Source organism: Hypanus sabinus, chromosome 7 (genome assembly GCF_030144855.1).
Source record: "Hypanus sabinus isolate sHypSab1 chromosome 7, sHypSab1.hap1, whole genome shotgun sequence".
Taxonomy (NCBI): Eukaryota; Metazoa; Chordata; class Chondrichthyes; order Myliobatiformes; family Dasyatidae; genus Hypanus; species Hypanus sabinus.
In genome coordinates this window covers 144,074,801-144,102,206 of record NC_082712.1, presented here as the reverse complement: position 1 = coordinate 144,102,206, position 27,406 = coordinate 144,074,801, and the positions used below count along the sequence as shown (strand labels likewise).

General features: G+C 41.5%; 1 protein-coding gene and 1 long non-coding RNA gene across 3 annotated transcripts in view; one reads left to right on the top strand and one right to left on the bottom strand.

Annotated features, from left to right (window-relative positions):
• Positions 1-601: 601 nt before the first annotated feature.
• On the bottom strand, positions 602-18,647 carry wee1 (WEE1 G2 checkpoint kinase). Of its 2 annotated transcripts, none has more exons than XM_059975876.1 (11): positions 17,374-17,946; positions 14,170-14,396; positions 12,449-12,518; positions 11,418-11,590; positions 10,912-11,033; positions 10,613-10,759; positions 6,425-6,523; positions 4,640-4,725; positions 3,953-4,123; positions 3,707-3,852; positions 602-1,523 (listed from the first exon to the last, which is right to left on the bottom strand). In XM_059975876.1, exons 1-11 carry the CDS (start codon positions 17,848-17,850, stop codon positions 1,370-1,372), a joined length of 1,872 nt encoding a protein of 623 aa, XP_059831859.1. In that variant the 5' UTR covers positions 17,851-17,946; the 3' UTR covers positions 602-1,369. The 2 variants fall into 2 exon arrangements, with proteins under 2 accessions (XP_059831859.1, XP_059831858.1); XM_059975875.1 differs by having other exon boundaries at positions 604-1,523; positions 12,449-12,506; positions 17,374-18,647.
• The window catches only part of LOC132397292 (uncharacterized), a 51,979-nt gene continuing 31,103 nt past the window's right edge, over positions 6,531-27,406 (top strand). Inside the window, exon 1 of the long non-coding RNA XR_009513329.1 lies at positions 6,531-8,559. This is a non-coding gene — a long non-coding RNA (uncharacterized LOC132397292). The remainder of the gene's footprint in view (positions 8,560-27,406) is intronic.

The window sequence follows — 27,406 nt, the reverse complement described above, 5'->3', positions numbered from 1 at the left end:
TCAACTCCAACTTGTTTCTACCTCCAGACCAATTCCCTATTAAAGTTAACAGGCTGCTTCTAATATCAATTTTGCTAATTTATACAGAATTATGCCAAATAACTTCCATAAGTTTGCTGCAATAGTTTCCTTAACAGATCATGATTTGTTAGTCTTTCTATGCTGGTACACTCCACGTAGTTGTTTCCAGTAACAGTTTCAATAAATTTCCTACCAATATTACAAGGCAAAGAAATTCATTGTACTTGTACTTTAAGAATTGGGCATAGCACGTCACTTATGAATGGGGGTTGGAGGAGGAATATTTTCTGCAAACTCACTTTCCCTTTCACTGCTTTAAAGAGGATTAGATGTGTTATCTTACAATCAGTTTCAATTTATTCTCTTTCCAAGTAAAAGCACACAAAATATAGTTAAGTTCTTGGCGGTGAGGAAATTTTTTTCTATGTATCTAAAATCTTTGCATGAGAAATCAAAGTATTAATTTTTTTGCATCTTAGTTGGCAAAAATAAAATTAATGAATTTTCCATCAGTGGTTCCATTAATTAGATGGTTAGGTATTCTCCAAATACCCATTTTCTGGATTTTTAAGATATCAAATCCATACATTCAAATAATTTTATGCTCACATGAACAGACTCCATACCAAAAATTTACATTCATGAATGTACAGTTTATTGGACAAGACGGTGACAGTGAACAATTTACAGTATAGTAAATAGAAACACTTAAAGAAACACAAGGTGCAATGTTTTTCTACAATGCACTAGCTTAATAAAACAAAACTGCTATTAAACACAAGTAGTAAACTGTGAACAACTGTTATTTGCCTTAAATCACATAATTAAAAATATATTCCAAAAAGCCTATTTCTAATACAGCAATGATTGTTTAAAATGCTAATAAATTTTACAGCAAGTGTACAACACTGACTAATATAGCAGCGGTTTTCTCAAGACAAGTTCACCCATGGGCTCTTACCATGGATCTCAAATGTCTACAAAGTGCTCCCAGTACAATGTACAACATGGTTACAGTACATCCTCCCAATGTACAAAACATGGGTTTAAAATCTAAACCCCAGAAAATTTACAGAATTTATGGTGCATGAGCCACTCAATAAAATGTTCCAATATATTCTTTAATCAATCTGTCCTTTTTATTCAAAAGGAACCCCAAAATCCAAAAATAAAAAAACAAATTAAGACTCCATAGGCAGCAGAAATGCTACATTTCAATAAAATCTTGCAGATACGAGTATCCTTAACGGGTCCTACAGTTGTGTGATAACTAAACTGCCAATGTCTTGCCAAAAAAATCCAATTTTTAAAAAATAAGATAAAATTGGTTACAACCACCTACACAATTTCAGTAAATTGTAAGGCTGACAGAACGGTTCATCTTTTTCCCAATGAGCCGAGCATTTCTGTTACTTTGCACTGTAGACCTTGTTGTCATTCGGTCAGTAAACAACACCCGCTCTTCTGCTGCTGCTTTTGCCATTTGTGCCTTCTTTAGTTCTCTGAAATAAAAAAAACAAAGTTTATGGAAAGGATATGTCTTTTTTTCCTTAAATCTTAGAAAATAAGCTGGAAGAATATTTTTTCAGTAAGCACTGAGAAACAGTTTTACAACTTAATAATGATAAATACCCCATTGCAACTGTATGCGCTAGTTAATCACACAATATCTACAAAGCATCATTTCATATTTATGAATCAAAGACCTGGAAAGTCCAAGGACAATCTTCAGATGCCAAAGCAGCTGTGGGCATGAGCAACAAATGCAAAAATTAAAAAAAAGGACGGATCTTACTGGCTAAGTCCCACTCATGGTCTGGTTCATCCACAATTGCATATTCAAAATGTAGCAGTGTAATTTCACTGGCCCTCCACATGGGGGAATGCAGTAGTGTTGGTGTTCCTTTCTATACCTTGTAGCGCATCAGATAACACCCAGCATGGATAGAGAGCGTGCAAGGAAGCAGCCAGATTAGAACTCGGGACTATTTGCCTCATAGTCTGATGCTGATGACACTACACCACTAGCCAGCTATAATGCAGTAACGCTTTTTTCTCCCAAATACACCTCAGGTAGTGCAGAAAAGAACCCAATCCCAAACCAGGTAAAGCTAGGACAGCTATAAATTGGATTTTAAGTTAAATCAGATTTCAAGGCATTCAAGTCTCAAAATTGAAAACAATTTAAAACATTAAAGTTAAATATTATTTTCTTTCTCCTTAGCCCTAGAATACACACCAGAAGCCCCATGCTGGGATGACATACTGTACATTTAGCTTTCCAAATTCATGAGTCCTGGTTTTTTGTATCTGATTGTGCATGCACAGAAATCTCAGACTTAATGTGGTCTCAGTGACTAGCAGCCCCATAATCCTCTGCACGTACATTTTTCTGGACAAAAAAATTAAGCCTAATGAAACAAAAATTAGTGCAAACCTTGACAATTTCTCTACTTCCATCCGCACATATGGAGGCTTTATAAGGCATTGGTATACGATGAACAGTTTTGGGCCCCTTTCTAATATGTGCCCACATTGGAAAGGGCCAGAAAAAGTTCACAAGAATGATCCCAGGAATGAAAGGGTCAACATATAAAGAGCATTCGATGGTTGTGGGTCTGTACTTGCTGAAGTTTACAAGAATGAGGGTGAATCTACTGAATAGTGAAAGGTCTAGATGGGAGTGGTCAGGAAAAGCATATTTTCAATAGTGGGAGAGTTTAGGACCAGAGGGCAAGCCTTAGAAAACAAGGATGCCCCTTTAGATCAAAAATGAGGAGGGATTTCCTTCACCAGATGGTTGTGAATCTGTGAAATTCATTGCCACGCACAAAGTGGAGGCCAAGTCATTGGGTATATTTAAAGTGGTTGATTAATAATAATAATAATCTTAATTAATAAACATGCCAAAGATTACACATAGGGAGAAGGCACATGGATGAGGTGGAGAGAGATAATTAATCAGCCATGATGGAATGGTGGAACAGGCTCGATGGGCCAAATGGCCTAATTCTGGTCCAATGTCTTAAAGACTTATACAGTTTCAATGTAAATAGCAAGAGCAGAAGTGCTGACATTTTCAGGATATCTGCTTGTGCCCACAACAACTCAGATGTGCCTATTCACTACATATACACATTAGGCTTCATACATTTCTTACGTGAATGGCTTAGTTATTTATTATCTAACATCCCTTGTTTCACTGGAGAGCTGAGATAAGCTTTTAAACAAAATAACACTGTTCTGAAAATCAGATTCTACCTTTGCAGAAAAAGCTAAAATAATCATGAAATTTGCAAATTCTATGATCAACATTAATTTACAGGCCACCTGGGATTACAAACTAGTTATGTTTTCACAAACGTCTACAATGAGAAAATGCACAATAAAAAAAAATCACTCAGCATCACACCTCCATAGTATTGTAATGAATAACATAAAAAGTACAAGACTAATAAGAACTACTAGAAGTGGAGAGTGAAAGCCAGTTCTGTCATTCCTAAGAACAAACACATATACACACGTTGGACTTCTGAATTTAACAATATTATGGAAGCTCATTCATATGCAAGAGTCCATAGTCCAGGTGTTTGTATCTTAGGGACATCCTGTATTCATGCATGAAGGGAGTTCAAGTGACAAACAAGTGCATGGGATCCAAAGTATAGTTCGCTAGGGTGCTTACTTTTGCAACAGTGCATTTTTGAACTTTTCTGCATTTAGTTCTAACCGAAGTTGGTCTGCACTTTTTCTTGCAGTCGGGAGCAGCACTGAATGTCTGATTAAAGCTCCTGCTGTGGGTCGTTTCTCGGGATCTGGATGAAGCATTAACTTAAAAAAAAAACAATTGAAACATCAATTATTCACAATACAATGTCTGACATAGTTGAAAATCTTGATAGAGAAAACAAATTTTCTAATCAAATCTTACTTTCAATAAATCCAAAATTTCCTGAGAGTATGCTTGTGGAATTGTAGGAAGCTTTCCTCGTCGTATTTCATGCCATTTTTCCCCATTTCTTGGCAATGGCTCTGCACCAGCAGCAGATATAACAGTGAGAGCTAGAGCAAAAATATCTGCTTTTAGCAAATGTCTGTAATCCTGAAATATAAAATGTTTGAAAGAATGTCACTGGGAGAATAACTGGAACCACGAAAGAAACTCAAATGAAATTAACTCAGTGATTATTTGCTAATCACTTCAACTCGCACAAAGACCAGCTACTATGATGGAACAGACAAAAATGTCAGGTAAAAATTCAGGAAGTATTTCTATGTTTATACAGGTGCAGTCAAACTGAAATGGTCAATTTTACTTTGAAATATTAACACATTACTCAAACAGGCTACCTGATTCAAGCTTCATAGGTCCACTTCCCTGACTAAATATCCTCACTTTTTTCAATCAGCCTAAATATTCCACTTCTATTAGCATTCAAAGATCAATGTAAATGCTACCGATGCTTGCATGAAAATTGCTGACAGTGAAAATTCACATTTTATGTTACAAATCAATTTTTTTTTAACACTGGGGAGGCGTTAGAATTTTAGTATCTTTCTTTAGGTTTACTTATTTACGCAGATTCTATACACCTACTACAACAGAAAGAAACCTTACCTCTTGTAGTACTTCATTGGCCAGGTATCGACTATCTCCTTCTTCCACGTGAGGATTGGATACACGAGTAACATGTCCAAGGTCACCTAATTTTAATAAAATAATTCATTTACCATGTTTCCATCAAATCTTCCAATCTAAAATGAGGCTATTTAGTCCATCATCAAGCTCTTTTTATTGGAAAAGGTTCCCAGTTAGTCCCACTCTCCCATTATTTTAGTAGTCTACCACCTTATTTCCATTTTAAATACATTCAGGCTACGTCCACACTATGCCGGATAAATCTGTAACCGAAGGCTTTTCTCTTAGTTTTTACCCTCCGTCCATACTAAAACGGCGTTTTTGTCCCCCGAACTAGAGCTTTTCAGAAACGCTTTTCAGGGTGGGTACTTTTGAAAACGCTGCTCAGGCAGATCAGTGTGGACGGGGTAACCGGACACTTCTGAAAACACGCCATTTCATTGTTTTCTTGAACGCAACCTAACAATTTCAGAACAGGCGGCAGCGAGACTGACACCAGAAGTTAGAAATGTACTCACCAAATACTTTGACCCAGAACTTACTGAATAAATAAGTATACTGTACTCACTTTGCCCTGTTTTCTGTCCTTGCTCGTATGAAGGTGGTTTACCTATTTATGCAAATACTTCTCTGACAATAGATGTGTAACAGCCTAATGTAACATTGTATGGAAATGCAAGATAATACTGATGCAGACATGTTTTATACATTTAACAAGGTGCTTTATTAATGGAACAGATTTAGTCAGTTTTTCAATGTTTGTCGTCAACCGGGTCATACAGTTGTGAACTCCCCATCGGTTGCTTCCATACACTTCAGCATTTGTTTTTTTTACTTTTAAATCTTCCTGCGCGAGAGCCAACAGCTGCTCGTCGTTTAAGTTTTTCTAGTCTGTAACTGAACAAACATGCACCGTCTTTCACAGCGAGATTCAACACCAAACACGTCGCTTGTTTTCGGTAGATGTGTCCTGCGCATGCCCAATAGGAGGAGATTTGACGAAATCTCCATTTCAATGTGGATAGAGATATTTTTAAAAATGCATAGCGTGGACGCCTATCGTTTTTATGCAAGACCGGCATTTTCAAAATTATCCGGTCTAGTGCAGATGTAGCCTCAGTGGCCACTTTATTAGGTATACTTGTTCATTAATGCAAATATCTAATTGGCCAATCATGTGGCACCAATTCAATGCATACATGCGTGCAGATATGGTAAACAGTTGTTCAGACCAAACACCAGAATGGGGAGGAAATGTGAACTAAGTGACTTTGGAATGGTTGCTGGTGCCAAAAAAAATGATTTACTGCTGACCTTCACACAACAGATCTCTAGAAAGAATGTGTGAAAATTCAGTGAGCGGCAGTTTTGTGGACGAAAACGCCTGGTTATTGAGAGAGGTCAGAGAAAATTGGTACACTAGTTCAAACTGACAGGAAGATGACCACATACTACAACAATGGTATGCAGAAGAGCATTTCTGAACACACAATACAAACCTTAAATGGGCTGGGCTGCAACAGAAAACTACACCAGATTCCACTCCTAATAAAGTGGCCAAGTGTACATGCACGATTCCCTTCTTGAAAATTGTTAAATTTACCTTTACCACCTTTATAATTCACCTTAACGCATCCTTCTACAGAAAAATGAACCCACTACCCCTGAAGCAAATTTTCCAATACTGTTTATTCTGCATTTACTGCCACATTGACAAACAGAAAAGTCCTATATTTCACATTTAACATTTGGAAATTATCCTACCTATTTTGTATACAATATTCGTTGACAATATACAGTCATCATCATCCATCTCTTCTGCCACAGTATTAGTTACTAATTTTTTGGATATAAATATGTTACCTAAAAATAAGAATACAAATGAATTTTAACATTACAGAAATCAAAACATTATTCTGGCAGCTCTGTACATATATTTACAAATGATTTTCCAAGTTAGAATTTTTGAAAATTATTTGTTGAGAAGGGCAGAAACCTCCAAATTTAATATCTGGACAACTGGACTGACCAGTTTAATCACAGGTATAATAATAAGGATGAGCACCCTTCAATATGTTTGACTGACACTGCGTTCCAGTTTAAGATGGTGCTGATGAAGCCCAATGACTGCTTACTGGTGGCAACTGAACACTATTAATAAAACTTCTTGGAAAATCTACAGTAAATGATCACTGCAAACAAATGGCGAGCAGAGGCAAGGATGAGTTGAAGGTTGAAACGTACGTGTGCAAGGCAGTCGAGAGAGTCAAGACAAAGTGAGGCAGATTCGAGGCCCATCCACCAAAACCGAAAGCGAGGTTTGACCAACCTAAGTGCCAGGCCAATTTGAAAAGGTTGTGTACGGGCTGAAATGTGGCAGCTGGATCCAGGCCCAGAGTGTACCAGGAAATGGGTCCCAGTGCATAGAACAACCTGATGTTTGGACAATTTAAATGCTGGGCCAGATGGATTGAAAAGGAAAGGTGTCAAGACCAGAGGCTTGGGTCAGGTCACCTGCTCTGAATTACATGCAAATGGACTCCTTTGTTCCAAATGTCATTTGCTTACTTTTATTGTTGGCATGATTTGTTTTGTTCTCTCTGCACATAGGGTGTTTGCATTTTTTTTAAATAGGTTCTTTTGGGTTTCTTTTTTTGTGGCTGCCTAAAGGAGATTAATCTCAAGGTGTATGATGTATACGTACCTCGATAATAAATGTACTTTGAACTTCGAAAAAAGGGGAAAAAAATCAGAATTATTGCACATGTATCAAATTACTTTATATGGAAGTATATACATTGATTATATTTTGATAAACTTATTAGGATTACATGAAATACCAAATAATCAACAATAAGTCTAAATGAGATTCATAAAATCAAAAACTGTACCATACAATTTGAAGTTAAATTAATTGAAAAACATTTCAACCACACTCAATTTAAAACACTAACCATTTCCTAGTACAATTTAGGACTTAAACCTACGGTTAGCAACTCAGTACAGGTGTCCACTGTTTTTCAAACATTCGCTTTACGACACCTTGCTGTTACGATAGACCTACATTAGTTACCTGTTTTCGCTAATAGGTGTTTTCACTATTACAAAAAAAGGCAGTGCACCCCAAGCAGCCAAGTTCCTCCCCCAGAACTACATTCTAACTGGTATTGCTTAAACACGTGCCTGTGAGTATCAGTGCTTTATGTCGATTTATTTTGTGCATCCGTTAGCAAGATGAGTTCTAAGGTATCGGAAAAGCCTAAAAGAGCGCGTAAGGGTATTACACAGCGTAAAACTAGACATAATAAAGCGTTTTGATCGTGGTGAACAAAGTAAGGATATAGTGAGTTTGGCTGAGGGTTTGTGAAAGTGATGAAGATGATGTTGAAGTAGTTTTGGCATCCCATGACCAAGAACTGACAGATGAAGAGCTGATGAAGAGGAAAGGATAACAATTGAAGCAGATCGCAATAGCAAACAGCCCGAAAGTGAAGTTGTTCAGGAAATGAACGTGAAGCAATTGCATGAGATTTTCACTGTGATTGACAGCACTGCAATGATTGCAGAAAAGTATGACTTTAATTTTGAAAGGGTATGTAGGTTTAGGGCATACTTGCAGGATGGTTTGAATGCTTACCAAGAACTGTATGATAGAAAAATGCGCGAGGCTAAACAGTCAAGCATACTGTCGTTTTTTTAAGCTTTCCACATCAGCCACAGCAGACGACAAACCTCAACCTTCGACATCCAGGCAGACAGACAAAGGTGATCTGCCTGCCCTGATGGAAACAGACAACGATGAGATGACACCCCAGTCTCCTGTATCTCCCACCACCCCAACCTCCGACGACTCAGCCTAACACACCATCGTCAGTGTGCTCACTGTCTTCCCGATTCCGGTAAGTGATAATACACTGGATGTACATTATTTCTACTTTATATTGGCTGTGTATTTTTATGTGTTATTTGGTATGATCTAGCAGCTTCATAGCTTAAAGATTACTGGAAAGAGTGCTTCTGCCGAGAGTGCTTGCGCCGTGTGTTTCTACCAAGAGCACTTGCACTTTTTGGCCTAGGGTGCTGCCAAGAGCGCTTGCGTGAGATTTTCGCTGCAGTGGACAGTGCTGCAATAATTGCAGAAAAGTATTCCTACATTATATAGGCTGTGTGTTTATCAGATCATTCCTGCTTTTACTATATGTTACTGTTATTTTAGGTTTTATGTGTTATTTGGCATGATTTGGTAGGTTATTTTTTGGGTCTGCGAACACTCACAAATTTTTCCCATATAAATAAATGATAATTGCTTCTTCACTTTATGACATTCTGGCTTACGAACTATTTCATAGAAACGCTCTACCTTCAAATAGCAGGGGAAACCTGTATTTTAGTATTGTATTGCACTGTATTGTTTAATGTCATTTCCTGTACAGCAGTTAAACAAAATAACTGTTATTCCAGATCTCGTGCAGCACAAACACAATAAAGAACACAATAATAAATGCACAATAAATATAAACACACAAGATAGTTTATATACATAGATTAAATGTATGTTCATAAAATGATGCTAGGCTGGATACAAGGTGACTAAATATAGTGGTCAAGTCAGTGAGTGGAAGTGTTAATCAGCCTTACTACTTGGGGAAAATTAACTGTTTTTGAAGTCTGGTGGTCCTGGCACAGATGCTATGTAGCCTCCTCCCTAATGGGAGTGGGACAAAGTCCATGAGCAGGGTGAGTGGAATCCTTCATGATGTTACTGGCCCTCTTCCACCACCTTTCTGTATACATCCTTGATGGCAGGTATGCTGGTACCAGTGATGCATGAGCAGTTTTAACTACCTGTGTAGAACCTGCCTGTCTGCCGTGGTGCAGTTTTCGTACCAAGCAGTGATGCAGTTTGTCACAACACTCTCTACTGCGCATTATGTGGAATGCCATGAGCATAGATGTGAATAGTGCAGCTCTCTTCAGCCTCCTCCAAGTAGAGTTGTTGGCAAGCTTTCGACTGTGTAGATTACGTTCATGGGAGGTTGCACGATGTGCATCCCAGAAGTTTGAAACTGTTCACAGTTACCACTGCTGTGCTGCCGATGTAAAGAGGAGTGTGAGTGGTGCAAGTTCTCCTGAAGTTGATAATCATCTCCTTTGTCTTGTTGTAAATAAGAGGTCATTTTTCTGGCACCAGGCCTCTAGCTCTTCCACCTCTCTGTAGGCCTTCTCATTGTTACTAGCACTGTTGTATCATCACATTGAACTTGACGATGTGATTGTTGGGCTGGGCAGTTGCATGTGAGCAGAGTGTACAGCAATAAGCTCAGCACACAGCCCTGGGGATGGCACCCATGTTGAGAATAATGGGCAGGGAAAAGCAGTTGTGCATCCTGATTATCCAATGTCTGTTTGTTAAAAAGTCCAACATCCAGTTGTATAGTGGTGTATTGAGACCAAGCAGTAGGAATTTGTTCACCAAATCTGTGGGACAATATCACTGAATGCTGAGCTGAAATCCAGAACCAGCATTCTAACACAAGAATTACATTACAAGATGTGTCAGGGCCAGGTACATGACAGATTGTAACCAAAATAAATCCTAGGCAGTTAAAAGAACAAATGAAGTCAGAATGACTGAAGAATGAATGAAGTCAGAGGTGCCTCTGAGGTCCAAACTAAAGGAGAAATAGAGAGGCGGAGGTCTCTGAGATAGCTGCCAACAAGATTGATGCACAAAATATTGCTGAAATCAGGGCCAATGTAGTAAGTCTATAAAAAGGGATTGCTGAGGATACAAGGCTTAATGTAATTTAAAAACACAAGGAAAATTGTAGTCTATTCACGTTGAACTGGCATATTGGTAACAAAAAAAATTTAAACATTGTACTTAATTACAAAAAGTTAAATGTGGACAAAAGCAGTAAAAGAACAGCATTAAGGGATCTATCCACTTACTTGGCTTTATATCCATGTGTACTAGGGACATACTGTGAATGTATTTTAGACCTCGTGCAACCTGTAGTAGCAGGTCCCTTAGCTCTGGCTCATTAAAGTATCGCCTATTCCTGTAATTTTCTGCTATGGCATCTGATAGGCTTCCACCTTTCAAATAAAAATATACAAAATGTCACTGCTCAAGATGTCCCAAATTAATAAATTGTAAAATAAGTTTAAAGTTTTAAAAAGTACATTTTCTTCTTCTCATATTGACAGCACATGCCATCCAAGTTAAAAATATTGGATTAAAACCATACCATTGCAGTATTCATTTTGAATGAGCATATGGTCATCTTCCGCCCAGGCTGAATAATAGCGAACTACATGTGTGTGTTGACCTAGGACTGCATGTGCGTAGACTTCCCGTAGAGCATTCTGTCTATATGTAAAAGATGAAATAAGATCAGATTTTCATCATAACCAGTATTGCAGTAACATCAACAGAAGTATTTGCTTCAGTTATGCACATTCTATAAACCAGAAGACTAATGTGATCAAGTGCTGAATTCAAACTTAGAAGATGATCTATTTGTGGGACAGTTATCCTCATAGCATTAAGACATACAATTATTAATTTTAGGTGGTAAATGAAGAAGCTGGATCAAAAAAGTGATACAAACAATTCACGAGCACAGAAAGAGGAAAGGGCTGTATTCTTTCTTTTTCCATAACCATTACTCTATCCCATTAGAAGGGCATTATAAAATCTAACCCTGAATTGTACAGTGCTGCAGACGTGTACGTGTAAATAGAAACTACTTACTCATCAACTGAACCTGCTAATGGTTTTTTTGAGCGTTTTATGGCATAAATACAGCCATCGAGTCGCTTCACACATTTAAAAACAGAACCAAATTCTCCAGATCCAATCTTCTCCAACTCATGAAATTCTGTTGTATATCGCGATTTCATATTGCTTTCAGTAATTGGAATTCTCTATGAAGAATGGAATAAAAATCAGAAGCATTAAGTTAAGCTCAACTTGTTTTATGGTTTACTGTATAAATATGAATAATCAGGTGAAAACTCAATTTTCAGTTGATTATTCAATAGCACCACAATCAACTAAAACACAACCTTGGCTCAAATTTAGATGCAGCATGTTAAAAATAAAACCAGTCTAAATGTAGCACTGTGATGCTCACTTATAAGCTTAAATGAGAAAAAGGAATACAGTGATGGAAACCTGAAGCAGTGTTGGAAACTCAGTTCAGGCAACATGTATAGAGAACCAGGGTTGTTTTTCCAGATTAATGATTCTTAACAAGGGCCACTGACCTGCTGCCGTTCAACGAGAAATTTTGTCATGAGAAAATGGGAACAATCATATTAAAATCTGGTGCTCAAATTGCACTATCCCAACATTCAATCTATTTAAGCCTGACAAGATCTAACTTTTTGGTCCATTCATCAATTCCACCCCAACCCCCTCCAGAAATTGTTTTTTTCTTCAATCTGAAATATTAAGTATTTTTCCACAGACATTGCTGACCTGAGTATTTCTAGCACTATTTCTTACTGTCCTACTTTCCTAACTCCGTGGCAACCCCTGTAGAACAGTCTACAAAGTTACAGAAATTCACCCTTACAGAACTTGTGATAAATTAAATAAACGTTGCTTTCTGACTCTCAATCATTGATGCATGTGCTATTGACATGGCTTCATACTATGGATTGTATGAAGGGATTGGCTGTTACTGAACTTAGAGAAAAAACCCCAACATTTTTGGCATGACACCAATTTTCTCATTCACGTATACACAGCAATATATTTAACAAGCACTTTATTAATACCTTTGCTGGCCGGATACTTTCATCATCAAGCTCCCCATCACTTCCATCCATTAGTTCTCTGCACAGAAACCTAGAACAATTAGATTATAAAACCAAGCAGTATGCAGATAATTACTTAATTATGGTATAAATATGAAATGAGTTGTCAATCATTTGCAAATGGTATATCAAACATGTGATATATCAAAGTAAAGGCACAAGCAATTGCATCCCCGTATCTAATAAAAATGGAAATTATGTCACAGAAAACATTAGCATAAAATGGATTAAGTTTTGCCACCTTCTGGAAGAAGAGGTTCTGTAGCACGTATATTTGAGTAATTGAATCAAAATCAGTTTTGTTATTGCTGATGCATGTGGCGAAATGTTTTGTGGCAGTAAAACAGTGCAATACATAATAAAGACTGAATTATAATAAATGTAATTTCTTATTGCATATACATTACAATTAAATATAAAATTAGATTATTACAATGATTTAATTTCTACAGATCTATCATAGACAGCATGCTAACTAGTTGTATCACCATATGGTATGGAGGGCCACTGCACAGGATCAGAAAAAGCTGGAGGGTTGCAAACTTAGCCAGCTTCATCATGGGCACTGGCCTCCCCAGCATCAAGGACATCTGCAAAACACGATCCCTCAAAGAGGTGGCATCCATCATTAAGTAACCCATCACACAGGACATGCTGTTTTTATTACCACTAGGGTGGAGATAAAGGAGTGGCACCCACACGAAGTTTTAGTAACAGTTCCTTCCTCTTGGTCATTAGATTCCTGAATGGACAATTAACCTATCCATGAATATTACCTCATTATTTCTGCTCCTTTTTTGCACTACTCAATTTATTTTTTTATTTTTCTTACTGTAATTTATAGCTTGTATTGTACTGCTGCAGTAAAATAACAAAAATACACAAGTCAATGATATTAAACCCGATTCTGATCTATCAGGTCCTTTGGTTTTTCTCCATCTTGGTATCTTAATTGTCAACTATATATTAAACCTCACTTTACATGATGAAAATTTCCAAAGTGCAGCTGCTGTGATGAGACCACAAGGGTTAGGGGACTGATGGAATTCCTCAGCTGGTACTGACTGAATGGCATCTTTCTGTATCACAATAATTAAGGATCTACTTTAAAATAATTATGCAGTACTAAATTGCATTTAGGTGTCAAACATAGTGGATAATAGTTTTAAAGAGATGTGTGAAACAATGGGACTCAATGTAACGCCTTCTCCTCATCACAACAAGATTTTGATAAGAAACGATTTTCAATAGGACTCAGATCAGGCAGCATACAGACCCATGAAGCGTTAAGAGTCTTATCCTATGTTGACTGTTAATTTTCCTCCATAGATGCTGACTGGCCTGCCAAGTTCCTTAAGCAGTTTGCATGACTTGGTGAAAAAAAAAGTTACATCAGTGGTTAAGTGTACTTTCTCCTCCATTTAGTAAATGCAAAGTGTAGCTCAAGTAGTCAAAGAGCTGTCAAACAAAGGTGACCAGTCATCGTTAACTGTCCACATTAGTTTGATTTGTTTTATGTGCATGCAACATATCTAAAACAGCTGTTAACCGTTCTTCAAGAGATAACATTAGGCACAAGAACGTCAGAAGGGTATGTCAGAAGGTAAACATTTTCATATCAAAGTGTTTAGTGCAAATTTTAATTTAAAAATTTTCCAGAACTGAAGAGTTTCAATATTTACCCATCCCAATACGTCCTTTTCCTTCTTCGACAGTGCACAGATGAAGAAGAGTGGATGTACATGGAGTCTGGCGTAAAAGGGTTAATGTTGACATGGGGGGGCTTATTCTTGTTGTAATCACATGGCATTTTCTCAGACTGCTCAACGTTCCTGAAAAGTGCCCCTCCTCGACGTCTAACTGAGCTGGAACCCAGGCAACTTGCAACCCTTGCTTTGGATAATAAACTCTGAAAATATATAACAGCAGCCTCATTTTAATAAATATTATTAATAGACCACATTCAAAATTTAAAAGTTCTAATAATGGGTTTTATATCAGTTCCATTTAAAAAACTCCATGTCAGAATCAAACCCCAACAGTTTTCAGAAAAGTTAAATTGAAAAGTTTATGCCATTTACAACACCATTTGGCATACATATTCATAATGATAGCCTTCTGCTATTGACTAATATTTTGCCACTACCAAAACATTATACAATTTAATTAAAGTAACGGTCAGTTTATGTAACAGTCTGTTTCATAAATCAACAAATAAACTAGTAGGTGAAGAGAATTCCGTAGTTTTGGAACATCCTGAAGCCAAGTAAAATAACAAAATAATTGCAATGGTTTGAGCAATTCCACAATCAACAGACAATATGAAGTCCTACCACTTCCAGCACAAATAGCCACAAACCATTTTACATTTAACAAAAGGCTCAGCACAAACCCAAAAAAGGCAGAACCGTATACAGCCAGAATTGTCAAGCCATTATACAAGCCAGTTTTCAGCCAATTCAGCACCTCTATAATAAATCAGTAACAGTAGATACTGGGGGTACAGCAAATCTCATGGGAAATTGATTATCAGTCCATGTAACACCACTATCGGTCTCCCATTTGGAATGAACTCAATAACTGATTACCCACTGTACCCTGGGATAGAGAATCATATGGATTTACTATTCTCAGATTGAAGAAACCTCTCCTCATCCCATCCTAAAGAGCCAACTCCTTTTACAAAAGAAAAGTTTAATTTAATTAACTACTCTTCTGAATATGAAATATTATTCCATACAAAAATTCATATCTACATCTTCATTCACCTACATGTAACTACTATCTTAGTTCCACTTTTCTACCATTTCCCATCATGTACCCTCAAATTGCAACTCAAACCAAAATTCTGTCCAAATTCTCAAGTATTGATTATAATTGAGTCTTCACAGCTTTCTAGAGAATTCCAAAGATTTGTTCCTCCTCCGTTTCATCTTAAACCCTCATTATGATACTGTGTCTTAGTTCGAAAAGGCAAAAGGTTCATCGTTGTCACATGTACAGCGCATTCACGCAGGTTAGATCAGCACAGTCAGATAGTACAAAAGCTTAATTGTCTTACAAAGGGTTAACATCCTGCAGATTGATGCTAAAAGGAACTTGGATCTGAAAGTACATTCAGGAATATTTACTGGTGTTTAAAAACATGCTTAAGGTTCATACATTACTTAATAACAAATAGGAAGCTATACCTTAATGAATTGAAATTCAAAATTCCTTCTCTAAATCCCACAATATACAAATGGTCACTAACTTAATATCTGCTCATGAAGAGCACTTGCCTGTACCTTGGGATGAAACTATATTAATGATTCATTTACAAATTTTTTAAGTTTATTCTTTGTTTTTAAACCACACCACAAACTCTCTCATCACTTCATTCAGTTATGAAACAATTTTTTTCCTGTGCTTTTCATCCAACAAAATAAACCACTGGCAAAAGGACTTACAAAGAAATCCTACATGCAGGAAAAATCTAAATCCATCACGACAGACATGATCGGGATAATCAGTGAATCCAAAGTGTATGCTCTCTATTCTGATGCTAACAACTGAAGTCACCATCATTACTGTAATCAACATTTACAAACATGAAACATTAATTGGCTGAACTCCCTAGCATTGTTAATTCATCATATAATTGAGACAAGAGAATCTAGTCTGATTACCCTTCCTTTGAAGACAAAATGTTTAGAAATAGTTTTTAGAAGAAATTCACAAATAGATCAATAAACTACAAGCAAAACCTACTCAATATCCACCAGCAGTACAGAATGATTTCACAAACTATTCACATATCTCACTAACCTCAAAATCACAATCTTGACAGTCAAAATGCTGTAGCAATCCAATAGTAATCATGAAACGATGACAGGAGACAAATGCTTCCTTCAAATTTATAAACATACCTTGAAAATTAGCAAATTTTCACCGTAGTATAATTATTTACAGCTCGAGTGAAACACTCTCCTTCAAAAACTCACTTAAAACCCAACTTTATCAAATGATCAAAGTTTGTTTTTAAGTATATATGGCAGTGGGGCTCCATTACTTCATAACCCAACAGTAGTGTACGATGTCAGTATTCAGATAAGTCAATGCTATCTACTATCCAGTGTAGCAGTTAAGAGATTAATAGACAGAGGCCCAGCTCACTGATTCACAGACAAGTTTGATGCCCACCATGGGCAGTTCAAAGAAATTTCAATCCACAGGTTACTCAATTTGTTTTAATGCTAGTCTTAGTGGTAGTGACAGTGAAAACACTGGGCTGTCAAAAAAACATTTGGTTCACTGCCATACTGCAGGGAAAGAAATCTGCCAGCCTTACGTGATCCCACACCCACCAATAAAAATCCTTCACTGTCCATGGAAAATTAAGCAGAGGGAACATAGACATCCACTTGTTGTGAATGTTTTCCCTTTAATCTATTGTGTTTTGCCTGGAGATATGCGAATTGATAGAAAAGCTGACTAAACATAAACTTTCGGACAACTTTCAAAAAGCTTTTTGTCCCTACAGACAAAAGTACAGCGATCCCCATTGTCTTTGCTGATTACGCCTAAACATGGAAGGAGTTAAACTCCACTGGTTTGGCAACAGAAACGATCACTGCCACAGTTCATCACGGGAAAACTACACGGCAATTTGTTAAAGTTAACAATTCACGCACAAGTCTCAGAAAAATCTCCGTCCGGAGACAATGCAGACGGGCAATAAAACGAGAAGATATCAAAACTCCAAATTTGGAGTCGAGGAGCAAACTATTCCCTTCTTAATAGACAAAACTCGATTTTAAAACTTAGATCGACAGTTGATTAACAAGCGAGGATCTTTAAATGCTTTGGAATCGGAGAGTGTAACTGCAAGTCACGGAGCCTCTCACCTTAGGGGTGTGCGGCGTGTCGAAGAGCCGGAGCTTCCTCAGGGTTTTATGAGGGGGAGTGTCGGGACAGTCCGGGATGGGGGAGCTGCACTCCTCCTGGTCGCCCCCCTCTCGGATCGGCGAGCTGCACTCTTCGCGCTCGCCGCCCTCTCGCAGTGGCGAACTGGAGGATTCCTCCATGTCTCGGCGGTCCCGGTAGTCGCGGCGGCCCTTCAGGGGGGAGGGGCTGCTCACGAACCCGTCCTCCCAGCTCAGGTTGGCCATCTCCAGCTCTTCGTCCTCCGCACGGTGGCCGTCGGCGCCCTCGCCGAACTTGCGCTCGGGGTCGGGAGACTCCTGGAAGGCAGAATCCTCGGTGCTGTTACCGCCGTCCTCCTCCTCCTCGTCGCTGCCGGAGAAGTTCAGCTTCTGCACCAGGGAGCGGGAGGCCGGGCCGGGGCTGGTGCCGGCCTTCAGACAGCTTCGGCGGAAACTCATATCGACTGGAAACCAGCAGCTCGGGCAGGGGCAGAACGAGAGGCGGCGGCCCCAACCCGGGCGAACAGAAACTGGCCGACCCGGGACCAGCGTGGGTCACACAACCAAGCGGCCGGCCGGTCGGTGTCGGTTACTCGGCTCACGCCTCTCCCACTCACTCGACCCGCGCACACGCCACAACACCGCAGCTTTCCCGCGACCGTTAGTCACGTGGCCATCTTAGGCCAATAGTGGCGCCGCTCCTACTTTTCAAAAAACACTCGGTCACCTGACCTGCGGGTCCCCGGCTGCGCGCGCAATCTGTCTGCTGGCGTCATTTTCGCGCCAAACGCTCTTGACCTGATTCAACCTCCGTTTGGTACCGCCTACCTCCTTTCCTCTTGCTCGGGAGCTTCACTCTTGTCATTTGCAACTAATTCTGCAAAGTTTCAAAAAAAAAACAAATAAACAGTCAATACTGCTCTTTATAAGATCAAACTGGAGCCTAGTATTCCTTTTTAAGTCTCATTGTTAAAGTTGTTTCCCCGAATTATCTTTTTAATCAGGTTAAACATGTTAAATCTAATCAACAGCGACTTGACAAAGTCTGCCATTTCATTGTGCTTCAAAGTTAATCAAATGATTTTGTTTGCTGTTTCTATCCTGTCGCTTCGTTGTCATTAAATTACAGACTTACAAAGAAACCAGTATTGTATTTACAAATGATGGTGAATTATGAAAACAACTGGATACTCTTTTGCTCAACATTGAGTTAAATATACTGTATTGCTAACGCAGCCCCTCCCCCGGGGGCTATTCTATAAACCGTTTGCTGTAATGGATTTATCTTAAAGTCATTTAGATATGCTTAATAAAACTCTGATAAACAGGCTGCACGGTCGCATGGTGTTTAACAACACTTTACAGAATCAGCAAACACACACAAAATGTGCAGGTTACGATGAAGTGTCTCGGCCCGAAACGTCCACTGTACATTTTTCCATAGATGCTGCCTGGCCTGCTGAGTTCCTCCAGCATTTTGAGTGTGTTGCTTAGATTTCCAGCATCTGTGGATTTTCTCGTTTGTGACAATACCAGCGTAACCGGGTTCAATTCCCGGGAACTCCATGACCGCATGGGTTTTCCCCGGGTGTTCGAGTGGCTACCGGTCGTTGCGAATTGTCCTGTGATTAAGGCTAGGAATAAATCTAGGGATCATTGGGTGGCGTGGCTTCAAGGGGCCTATTCCCCGTTGTAACTCAATAGAAAAATAAATAATCCCGGTGCTGTATTGCCATACGATAAACCACATCGTTTAAAGGGAGCGACAGTTTCAGTTCCCGATCCCTTCGCTGGCGTTCAGGAATTCAATTCCAGCCCCGGCGTGCACTGTCCGATTCCTCACTTCACTCTGCGCATTTCGCTCACACTTTGAAGCCTCGTTTTACAATCCGGACTAACTGAGCCAGCTGCCAAATTTCCAAACAACTCGGCGCCAGGTTATCGGAGTTTTAGTACATTGACTCCGTAGCACAGAAGAATGCCAGTGTTTACCTGAGCATCCTCGTTCAAAATTCCTTTATATTTCTATTTCCTTCTCTCTAAACAAGACTCCCCTAGGAATAAGGCAGTGACATTTGGGGGGATGGAGGTGTTGATCTGCCTGACGGCTTGGGAGAAGCTACTTGTTTTTGAGTCTGCTGGTCCTGGCGTGGGTGCTACTAAACTGGTGGGTGTGGGACAAACAGTCCACACGATAAGGGTGGGTGGGATTCTTCACGGGGGTGCTGGGACCTTTCTGTATGTGGTGGTGGCAGGTAGGCTGGTGCCGGCGATGCGCTGACTGGCCGTAGCGGAGCCTCCCTGTCTGTTTCAGTGTAGTTTTCATACCGCACGGTGCTGAGATTCTCTCAACTGTGCACCTGCAGAAGATGTTGAATACTGATGTGCACAGTCCAGCTCTGTTCAGAAAGTAGAGGGTTGGTGAGCTTACTTGACTGGGGAGACAGTTTCTGGGATCATGAGAGTTTGTGTGAGGTGTGAACTGCCGGGTGTTTGAAACTGTTTACACTTTCCTCGATGTAAAGCAGGTGTGAGTGGTACAAGTCCTCCTGAAACGGAGAACCATCTCCTGCTTGTGTCTGCTGTGTATGCCCACAAGGAAACGAATCTCAGGGTTGTATGTGGTGACATACGTGTACTTTGCTAATAGATTTACTTTTAATTTCGTCTTGTTGACATTGAGGAAGAGGTGGTTTGCCTGGCACCAGGCCCCCAGCTCATCCATCTCCTCTCTGTAGGCCGCCTCATCGTTGTTGGTGACGACCCCCGCCACCGTCGTGTCCTCGGCGAAGTCCATTACTCAGGTGTTTGGCCGTGCGTGGAGTGTAGAGCAGTGGGATCAGGACACAGCCCTGGGGGTGGCGGGGGAAACACCGGTGTTGAGGCTGCTGGGGAGGGAGTAGCAGTTGTGCTATTTGAGATCTATTGGTTAGGAAGTCCTACACCCGGTCGCACCGTGGCAGACCGAGGAGGAGGAGTTCAGAAGGACAGTAGTGTCAGGGCCGGGTACATGACGAATGCTGTGGTATCTGTCGTAGACTGGCTCTATTGGAAAGCATTTTAGTGGGCGCGGCAGGAATATACTTTTGGATGTGCTTCATTACGAGCTGTTCTAAGCACTTCATGATGATTAGCGACGGGGCCACTGGGCAGTCAGTACTCATTTAATTCCGAAGGGGTGAAGTTTTTGGTACAGGGAAGATGGTGGCTGATTTCAAACTTCAAAGTACATAGATGTCACCACATACAATCCTGAGATTCGTTTATTGCGAGTATACACAGTAAATCCAAGAACCATAGTAGAATCAATCCAAAGGACAAACAATCAGTCTGCAAAAAAAAAGAGAAAAAAATAATAAGCAATAAACATCGAAGACATGAGATGAGGAATCCTTGAACGAGAGTTGTGGGAACTGTTCAGTGATGGGATGAGTGAAGTTATCCCCTCTAGTTCAAGAGCCTGATGGTTGAAGGGTAATAATTGTTCCTGAACTTGATGATATGGGACCTGAGGCTCCTGTACTTTCTTCCTGCTGGCAACAGCGAAAAGAGAGCATGGCCTGTGTGGTGGGCGGAAGGGGGGTCATTGATGGATGTTGCTTTCCCATGACAGCACTCCATGTAGATGTATTCAATGGCGGGGAGTGCTTTACCTGTGATGGACCAGGCTGTACCCACTACTTTTTGTAAAATTTTCCATTCAAGATGTTTCCATACCAGACATGATGCAACCACTCTCCACTATACATGCATGTAAGTTTGCCGAAGTTGGAGATGTCATACTGAAACATCACAAATTCCTAAGGAAGTAGAGACATTGCTGTGCTTTCTTTAGAATTGTATTTACATGCCGGGCTCAGTACAGGCCCTCTGAAATAATAACACTGAGGAATTTGAAGCTGCTGATCCACTCCACCTCTGATCCCCCGATGAGGACTGGCTCATGGACCTCTGGTTTCCTCCTCCTGAAGTCAATAATCAGCTCCGTGGTCTTGCTGACGCTGAGTGATAGGTTGTTGTTGTAGCACCACTCAGCCAGATTTTCAATCTATCTCTTAGTCATCACCTATGATTCAGCCAATGACAAGTTTGATCAGCAAACTTAACTATGGCATTGGAGCTGTGCTGAGTCACAAGTATAAAACAAGTAAAGCAGGGGGCTAAGCATGCAGCCTTGTGGTGGAACTGCGCTGATGGAGGAAATGTTGCCAATCCGAACTAACTGGGGTCTGCAAGTGAGGAAATTGAGGATTCAAATGCACAGGGAGGAATTGAAGTCAAAGTCTTGAAGCTTATTGATTAGTCTTGAGGGAATGATAGTATTGAATGTCAAGTGGTAGTTGATAAAGAGCATCCTGATGTATGCACTTTTGCTGATAAGATGTTTCAGGGTTGAGTGAAGAGCTAGTGAAATGGTATTTGCTGTGGACCTCTTGTGCTGGTAGACAATTGGAGTGGCTTCAAGTTGCTTCTCAGGCACAAGTTGATATGCTTCATCACCAAACTGTCAAAGCACTACCTCACAGTGGATGTAAGTGGCAGGTTGAGGCAGGTTACCATATTCTTCTTAGGCAGTATCATTGAAGCCTGCTTGAAGAAGGTGGGGACCTCAGGCTGCTGAAGTGAGAGGTTAAAGATATCGGTGAGTATTCACAGGTCTTAAGTACTTGGCCAGGTACCCCACCTGTGTCTTACTGATGCATCTGGAGTGTCCAGAGTGAGCCATGTCTCTGGGAAACATTAAACACAACAATTCCTCATTTCCCTCTGATCTTGTCCTTAGGTCCATAATCTTGTTCTTCATCAACTGTAGATTTGCTAACAAGATGCTGGGTAAAGGAAGTTGTGTTGCTTGTCATTTCAGTCAGTTCATTCCTCCCTCTCTTCCAGTCAAAGCAATGTGCTGTAGCTTTGTTTGCTTAAAGGTGCTGTACCTGTATGCTTGAGAGTTACATCTGCCTGGTTCTTCAGAAGATTGTGAAATTGCAAGTTGAATTATATGGTTCAAAAGCACAGCTTAATGGGAAATTGCAGACTGCAGTGAGAGTAGTTCAGTAGACCTATACTGAAAATTGAGTAATCAGCCTGTCAGAAACACACTGAGTCTCAGCATTTTGCAGAACGGTAAACTTTATTTTTCGAGTCTGCAGAGTCGGACCCAACCAGCTCCTGCTAGATGGAGTGCCGAATTACACTTTGCAGAGTTTTTTTATACCCTACTTGTTTACGACTTTGTGAGTTGCACCCATGTGAGGTGCAGACATTCTTCCTTAATCTCATTACAAAATTACAAATGTGACTACCCTTTGGCCCACTTATCAGCCTCAGCGCATTAACACCGTTATTGTTCAACCGTTAAGCATGTCTTCCCGTTACCTGTATCGCTTCTTTAATCAGCAAGCTATTGTTTCATCCTGATTTTGCAAATTGGTTTATACGTTGCCCTGCAAGTTGCTTTGCACGTTCTTTCTGTGTCAGCACATTCTAAATGGACTCCTTAAGAATCATTTCTCTCAATCCACCCTTTTTCTTTTTAGAATGTGCTATCAGTTGGGCTTTTGCCACGGGTTTACATAGGCTTCTTCCTCTAGCTCTATTTCCCTTTGTAGGAGTACCTGAACAGGATCAGCTGGGGCCCCTGGTTGCATGACTTGTCTTGCCACCCTAGCTACTAGCTCCCGCAAGCAGGGGATCAGACATGGTAGCAGAAGGAGGACCATCAATCCCCCTCCTATAACCCCTAAAGCAGTTCGCCACCAGCCTCCTTTCAACCATCCGTCCAGCCAGTCCCAATACCCCAGCGGCTTCCAGGTCTGTACCGGCACGTGGGCCAGTTTCCTTATTTTATCTGATATTTTTTGAACCACCTTTCCGTTGTCATCTATCTTTAAGCAGCAGTTGGTTAGATTAAACTTTCCACATACTCCTCCTTCAGCCGCAAGCAAATAATCTAATGCCAAGCGGTTCTGATAAATAGCAGTGCGCATCTGATTTTGTTGCTTAGCTAGTAGTTCCAGGGCCAATGCAGTCTGATTTGTAATTACTTCTACCACCGCCTGTAGTCTGATTATTCGGTTTAGCATGTATATGGGCGTCCTATATCCCCAAGACCCATCCTGAGCCCAGGTCGCTGGTCCATAATACTCAATAATCCGGGCGGGTGGCCAGCTATCTCCCCAGTCTCCAACCTGCAACTCTCGCCTACTTCTTCGTAGGGAATCAAATACCTTTACCCCCAATGCTTTGTCATCCTCCTCGGGCAACAGGAAGAATTCAGGCCGGATAATTCCCAGGAAACACACTCCCCCCCAGTTGGGCAACAGGCGTGTGTATGCCCTACCTCCGCAAATCCAAAACAATCCCTCTGGGGCAACACCCTGTCCTTTGTTCCAAACCTCGCTCACCCCAGGAATTCCGTGGTATGGGTCCGTTCCAGTACAATTCCATACTTCGGGGGTATTCCCGAGGGGCGTACAGTTTCCTTTTGGTTCTATGGTAATATACCATTTTGTTCCTCTGGCCACCAGGTAATGTTTCCGCTCTGCTCTTTATACTTAATGCTCTGACAGGGGCTTTTTCCTACTTTTATTTCCCCGTCCCGTGCAACACATATTTGTCCTTCGGGGAGATTTGTTAGTTCCCACCCCTGCTTCCTTCTATCCTTAACCACCGTCCAGTTCCGCTGAATTAATTCCCATGTATTTAGGCTTTCACCCCGCCAAGGCCATTGTTCACTCATGTGTGGCCCTCCACAGACCCAACAGTTGCTAATATTTAGACTGCCTGCTACCCGAGTTGCCAGATCTATAAAGAGGTTTTCTTTTACGTCTGGTAGCGTAATCTCCCTTTCTATTTCTTGGTATATCGATGGGTCTGTGGAGACTGCAGCTTTTTGTCTGTGTTGAGTTTCCTCAGCTATTTTCTTTTTCTCATTCTGGATTATAGTTTCCTTAACTTTATCCACATAATCGTCTACCAATATCGAGGGAATATCCCACTGTCCTCCCTTGTTAATGCATAGCCATTTATCCTTGGGAGGGCAAGTGGTAACACTCCCATATACCCCTAATCCTTGGCCCCCAAACCCCCACTCATATCCCTTATTTCTTACTTGATAATATCGCCTTCCGTTTTCCAGGCATTCCTCCTTTTTGTTGTAGTCATAACATTTCTCGTTTACATGAGAGTGTGATACAAAGGACCCTGGAAAAACCGTCATGCCCACCCTTACCGTCGTCCTACACTTATCACATCCCCCTCTGCTCCCGCAAGGGGCGCAGAAGGCTGGACATAGGGAGGGGGTAAATGATCGAGTGGGTCCCACTTCCGCTCCCCTTTAATGCCCAATTTAAAACTCTTTGTTGTTACTCCTGGCCAGGGAGCCCAACAAAAAGCATAAGCAATTTCTTCCGGTTTTACATTTGGTTTTGAATTAACGTAAATGTTTAAGGCTTGTCGTACCCAATCCTCCTCAGACCCAAGCCGCGGCCACCAGACCGCAGGTTTTTCTATCGGCTGTTTCGACCAAATTAAACAGTACTGTATCATTTTTTTCTTTTGTTTCCCTTTTAGTCTTCCACATCCCCAATTCTCAAACATTCTACCGAGGGGGCTATCAGGAGGAACCCCCGGGTATGGTCCCGGTCTCTCCGTTTCCTCTTTCTTTTTAGAGCCACCCCCTCCCATCTTATTCCGCTCTTACTTAATCCCGCACCCTTCTACTGCAACAGTAGGCACTTTACCCAGTGCGTCCCAAGGACTTTTATCAGGAGGACCCCCGGGTAGCGATCCCGGTCTTCTCCGTCCTTACTTATTCCCGCACCCTTCTACTATAATAGTAGGCACTTACCCAGTGCGTCCTGGGGACTTCCAGTACCAGGTACTGTCCCCTTCTCCCCGTTTACTGCTCTGCGCTGTCCGGATATCACTCGCTCAAGCCGCGTTGGAGCGACGAGCAAGGAGTCAGGGACCGCCAAACTCGGCAGGGTGCACCGTCTCCGATGTCCTTCCTCGTGTCCACCGCGGCCGGAGTGTGGATCCCGGACGAGCCCCCACGTTGTCAGAAACACACTGAGTCTCAGCAATTTGCAGAACGGTAAACTTTATTTTTCGAGTCTGCAGAGTCGGACCCAACCAGCTCCTGCTAGATTGAGTGCCGAATTACACTTTGCAGAGTTTTTTTATACCCTACTTGTTTACGACTTTGTGAGTTGCACCCATGTGAGGTGCAGACATTCTTCCTTAATCTCATTACAAAATTACAAATGTGACTACCCTTTGGCCCACTTATCAGCCTCAGCGCATTAACACCGTTATTGTTCAACCGTTAAGCATGTCTTCCCGTTACCTGTATCGCTTCTTTAATCAGCAAGCTATTGTTTCATCCTGATTTTGCAAATTGGTTTATACGTTGCCCTGCAAGTTGCTTTGCACGTTCTTTCTGTGTCAGCACATTCTAAATGGACTCCTTAAGAATCATTTCTCTCAAGCCTACAAGGTCCACCAGTGCCATCTTGATACTTCAAGTTACTTTGGGAACAAGAACAGTGAACAAATGAAGTGGCAATCAAAGGTATTCAACACTGAAAGGAACTAGAAGATAAACCATGACATTAAACGTTTTATTTCTTTTTCTTTCATTTAAGCACTTAGATTTTTTTTTGAAAATAACGAAGAGAAAAAGTCTGCTTGCCGGCTCGCCCAAGCGGCAAGCGGACCGGCTCCAGCAGTCGCAGGCGAGCCCGCAGCCGGCGGCAACCGAGAGTGCGGGGCAGACCTCGGCCGGGAAGCCGACGTCACTTCCGCTCCGCAAAGAGCGGGGGTTGCTGGGAGCGGGCGCTTGAAGGCGCGCGGGTTAAAACAGTAAACAGTTCAAATAGACCCTGCTCGACTAGTGTGTTGCTTTCTCTCGTTGCGTATCAGCGGGACCGCATTGGTGAACAGCATTTGGAACCAGCATGAACGACTCGGCTCTGCAAATGCAGTTTCCCTTCAACTGCCAACATTGGGCCTCTCCCGCGCGGTTACTGCATACGGACGGCCTGGGCGACCGCGCGCCGTCAGCCCTGATGAGCCACATGCCAGCACTGGCAGACGGCCATAAGCCTTGCCTCCTTTTTGAACAGATCTTCTTGGAGCAGATGCCAGCAGACATCCACCTCCTGCTAGCAGATGAAGACTTCAGTGACCCAGGCAGGGTGGCTGCCCGCACCGACGTGCTTTGGCACGCCAAACAAAATGGCTGAACCACCATTGAAATTAGTGCTGTGGCACAGCCGAAAGCCCAGCCCTCCCACACCCCAGCAGCAGAGCGCATAACACCCACACCAAGGGACGGCACCACTTCTGAGTCTTGGTGTTTTTATCGTCAAAGGTTGGTTTCCAGGGCCTGCCGCTGCCGACCACCATGCTTGTTCCAGGGAAACGCCAGGACCAGCCGTCGCTGATAACTACGGCAGCTGGTCACTGTGATAGCCTCCTCTACGTTTGGGACAAGCACTCCAGGCATAGATTCCTGGTGGACACCGGGGCAGAAATCAGTGTCCTACCCCCTCTTGAGCCACGATGCCCGAACTAGAAGAACAGGACCAGAACTTACAGCAGCACTAACCGCACCTACGGCACAAGAACCATCCCCTTGCAGTTCGGTTCCAGCCGCTTTACATGGACATTTACGTTGGCCGCAGTATCACAGCCATTGCTGGGTGCGGACTATCTCTGTGTGCACTGCCTGCTCGTGGATTTGAAGGGACGACGATTATTCGATGTGAAGACGTTCTAGACTTTCTCCCTCGATGAGGTCAGGTTACCGGCCCCGCACCTGGACTCTGTCATGTATTCCGACAACGAATTCGCCAGAGTGTTATTAGAATTCCCATCTGTTATCCCACCACAGTTTTCCTCAACAGGCCCCAAGCACAGCATGATGCACCACATCCCCACACAGGGACCTCCCCTTCATGCCCGGGCCCACAGGCTACCGCCCAACAAGCTCCGCCTCGCAAAAGAGGAATTC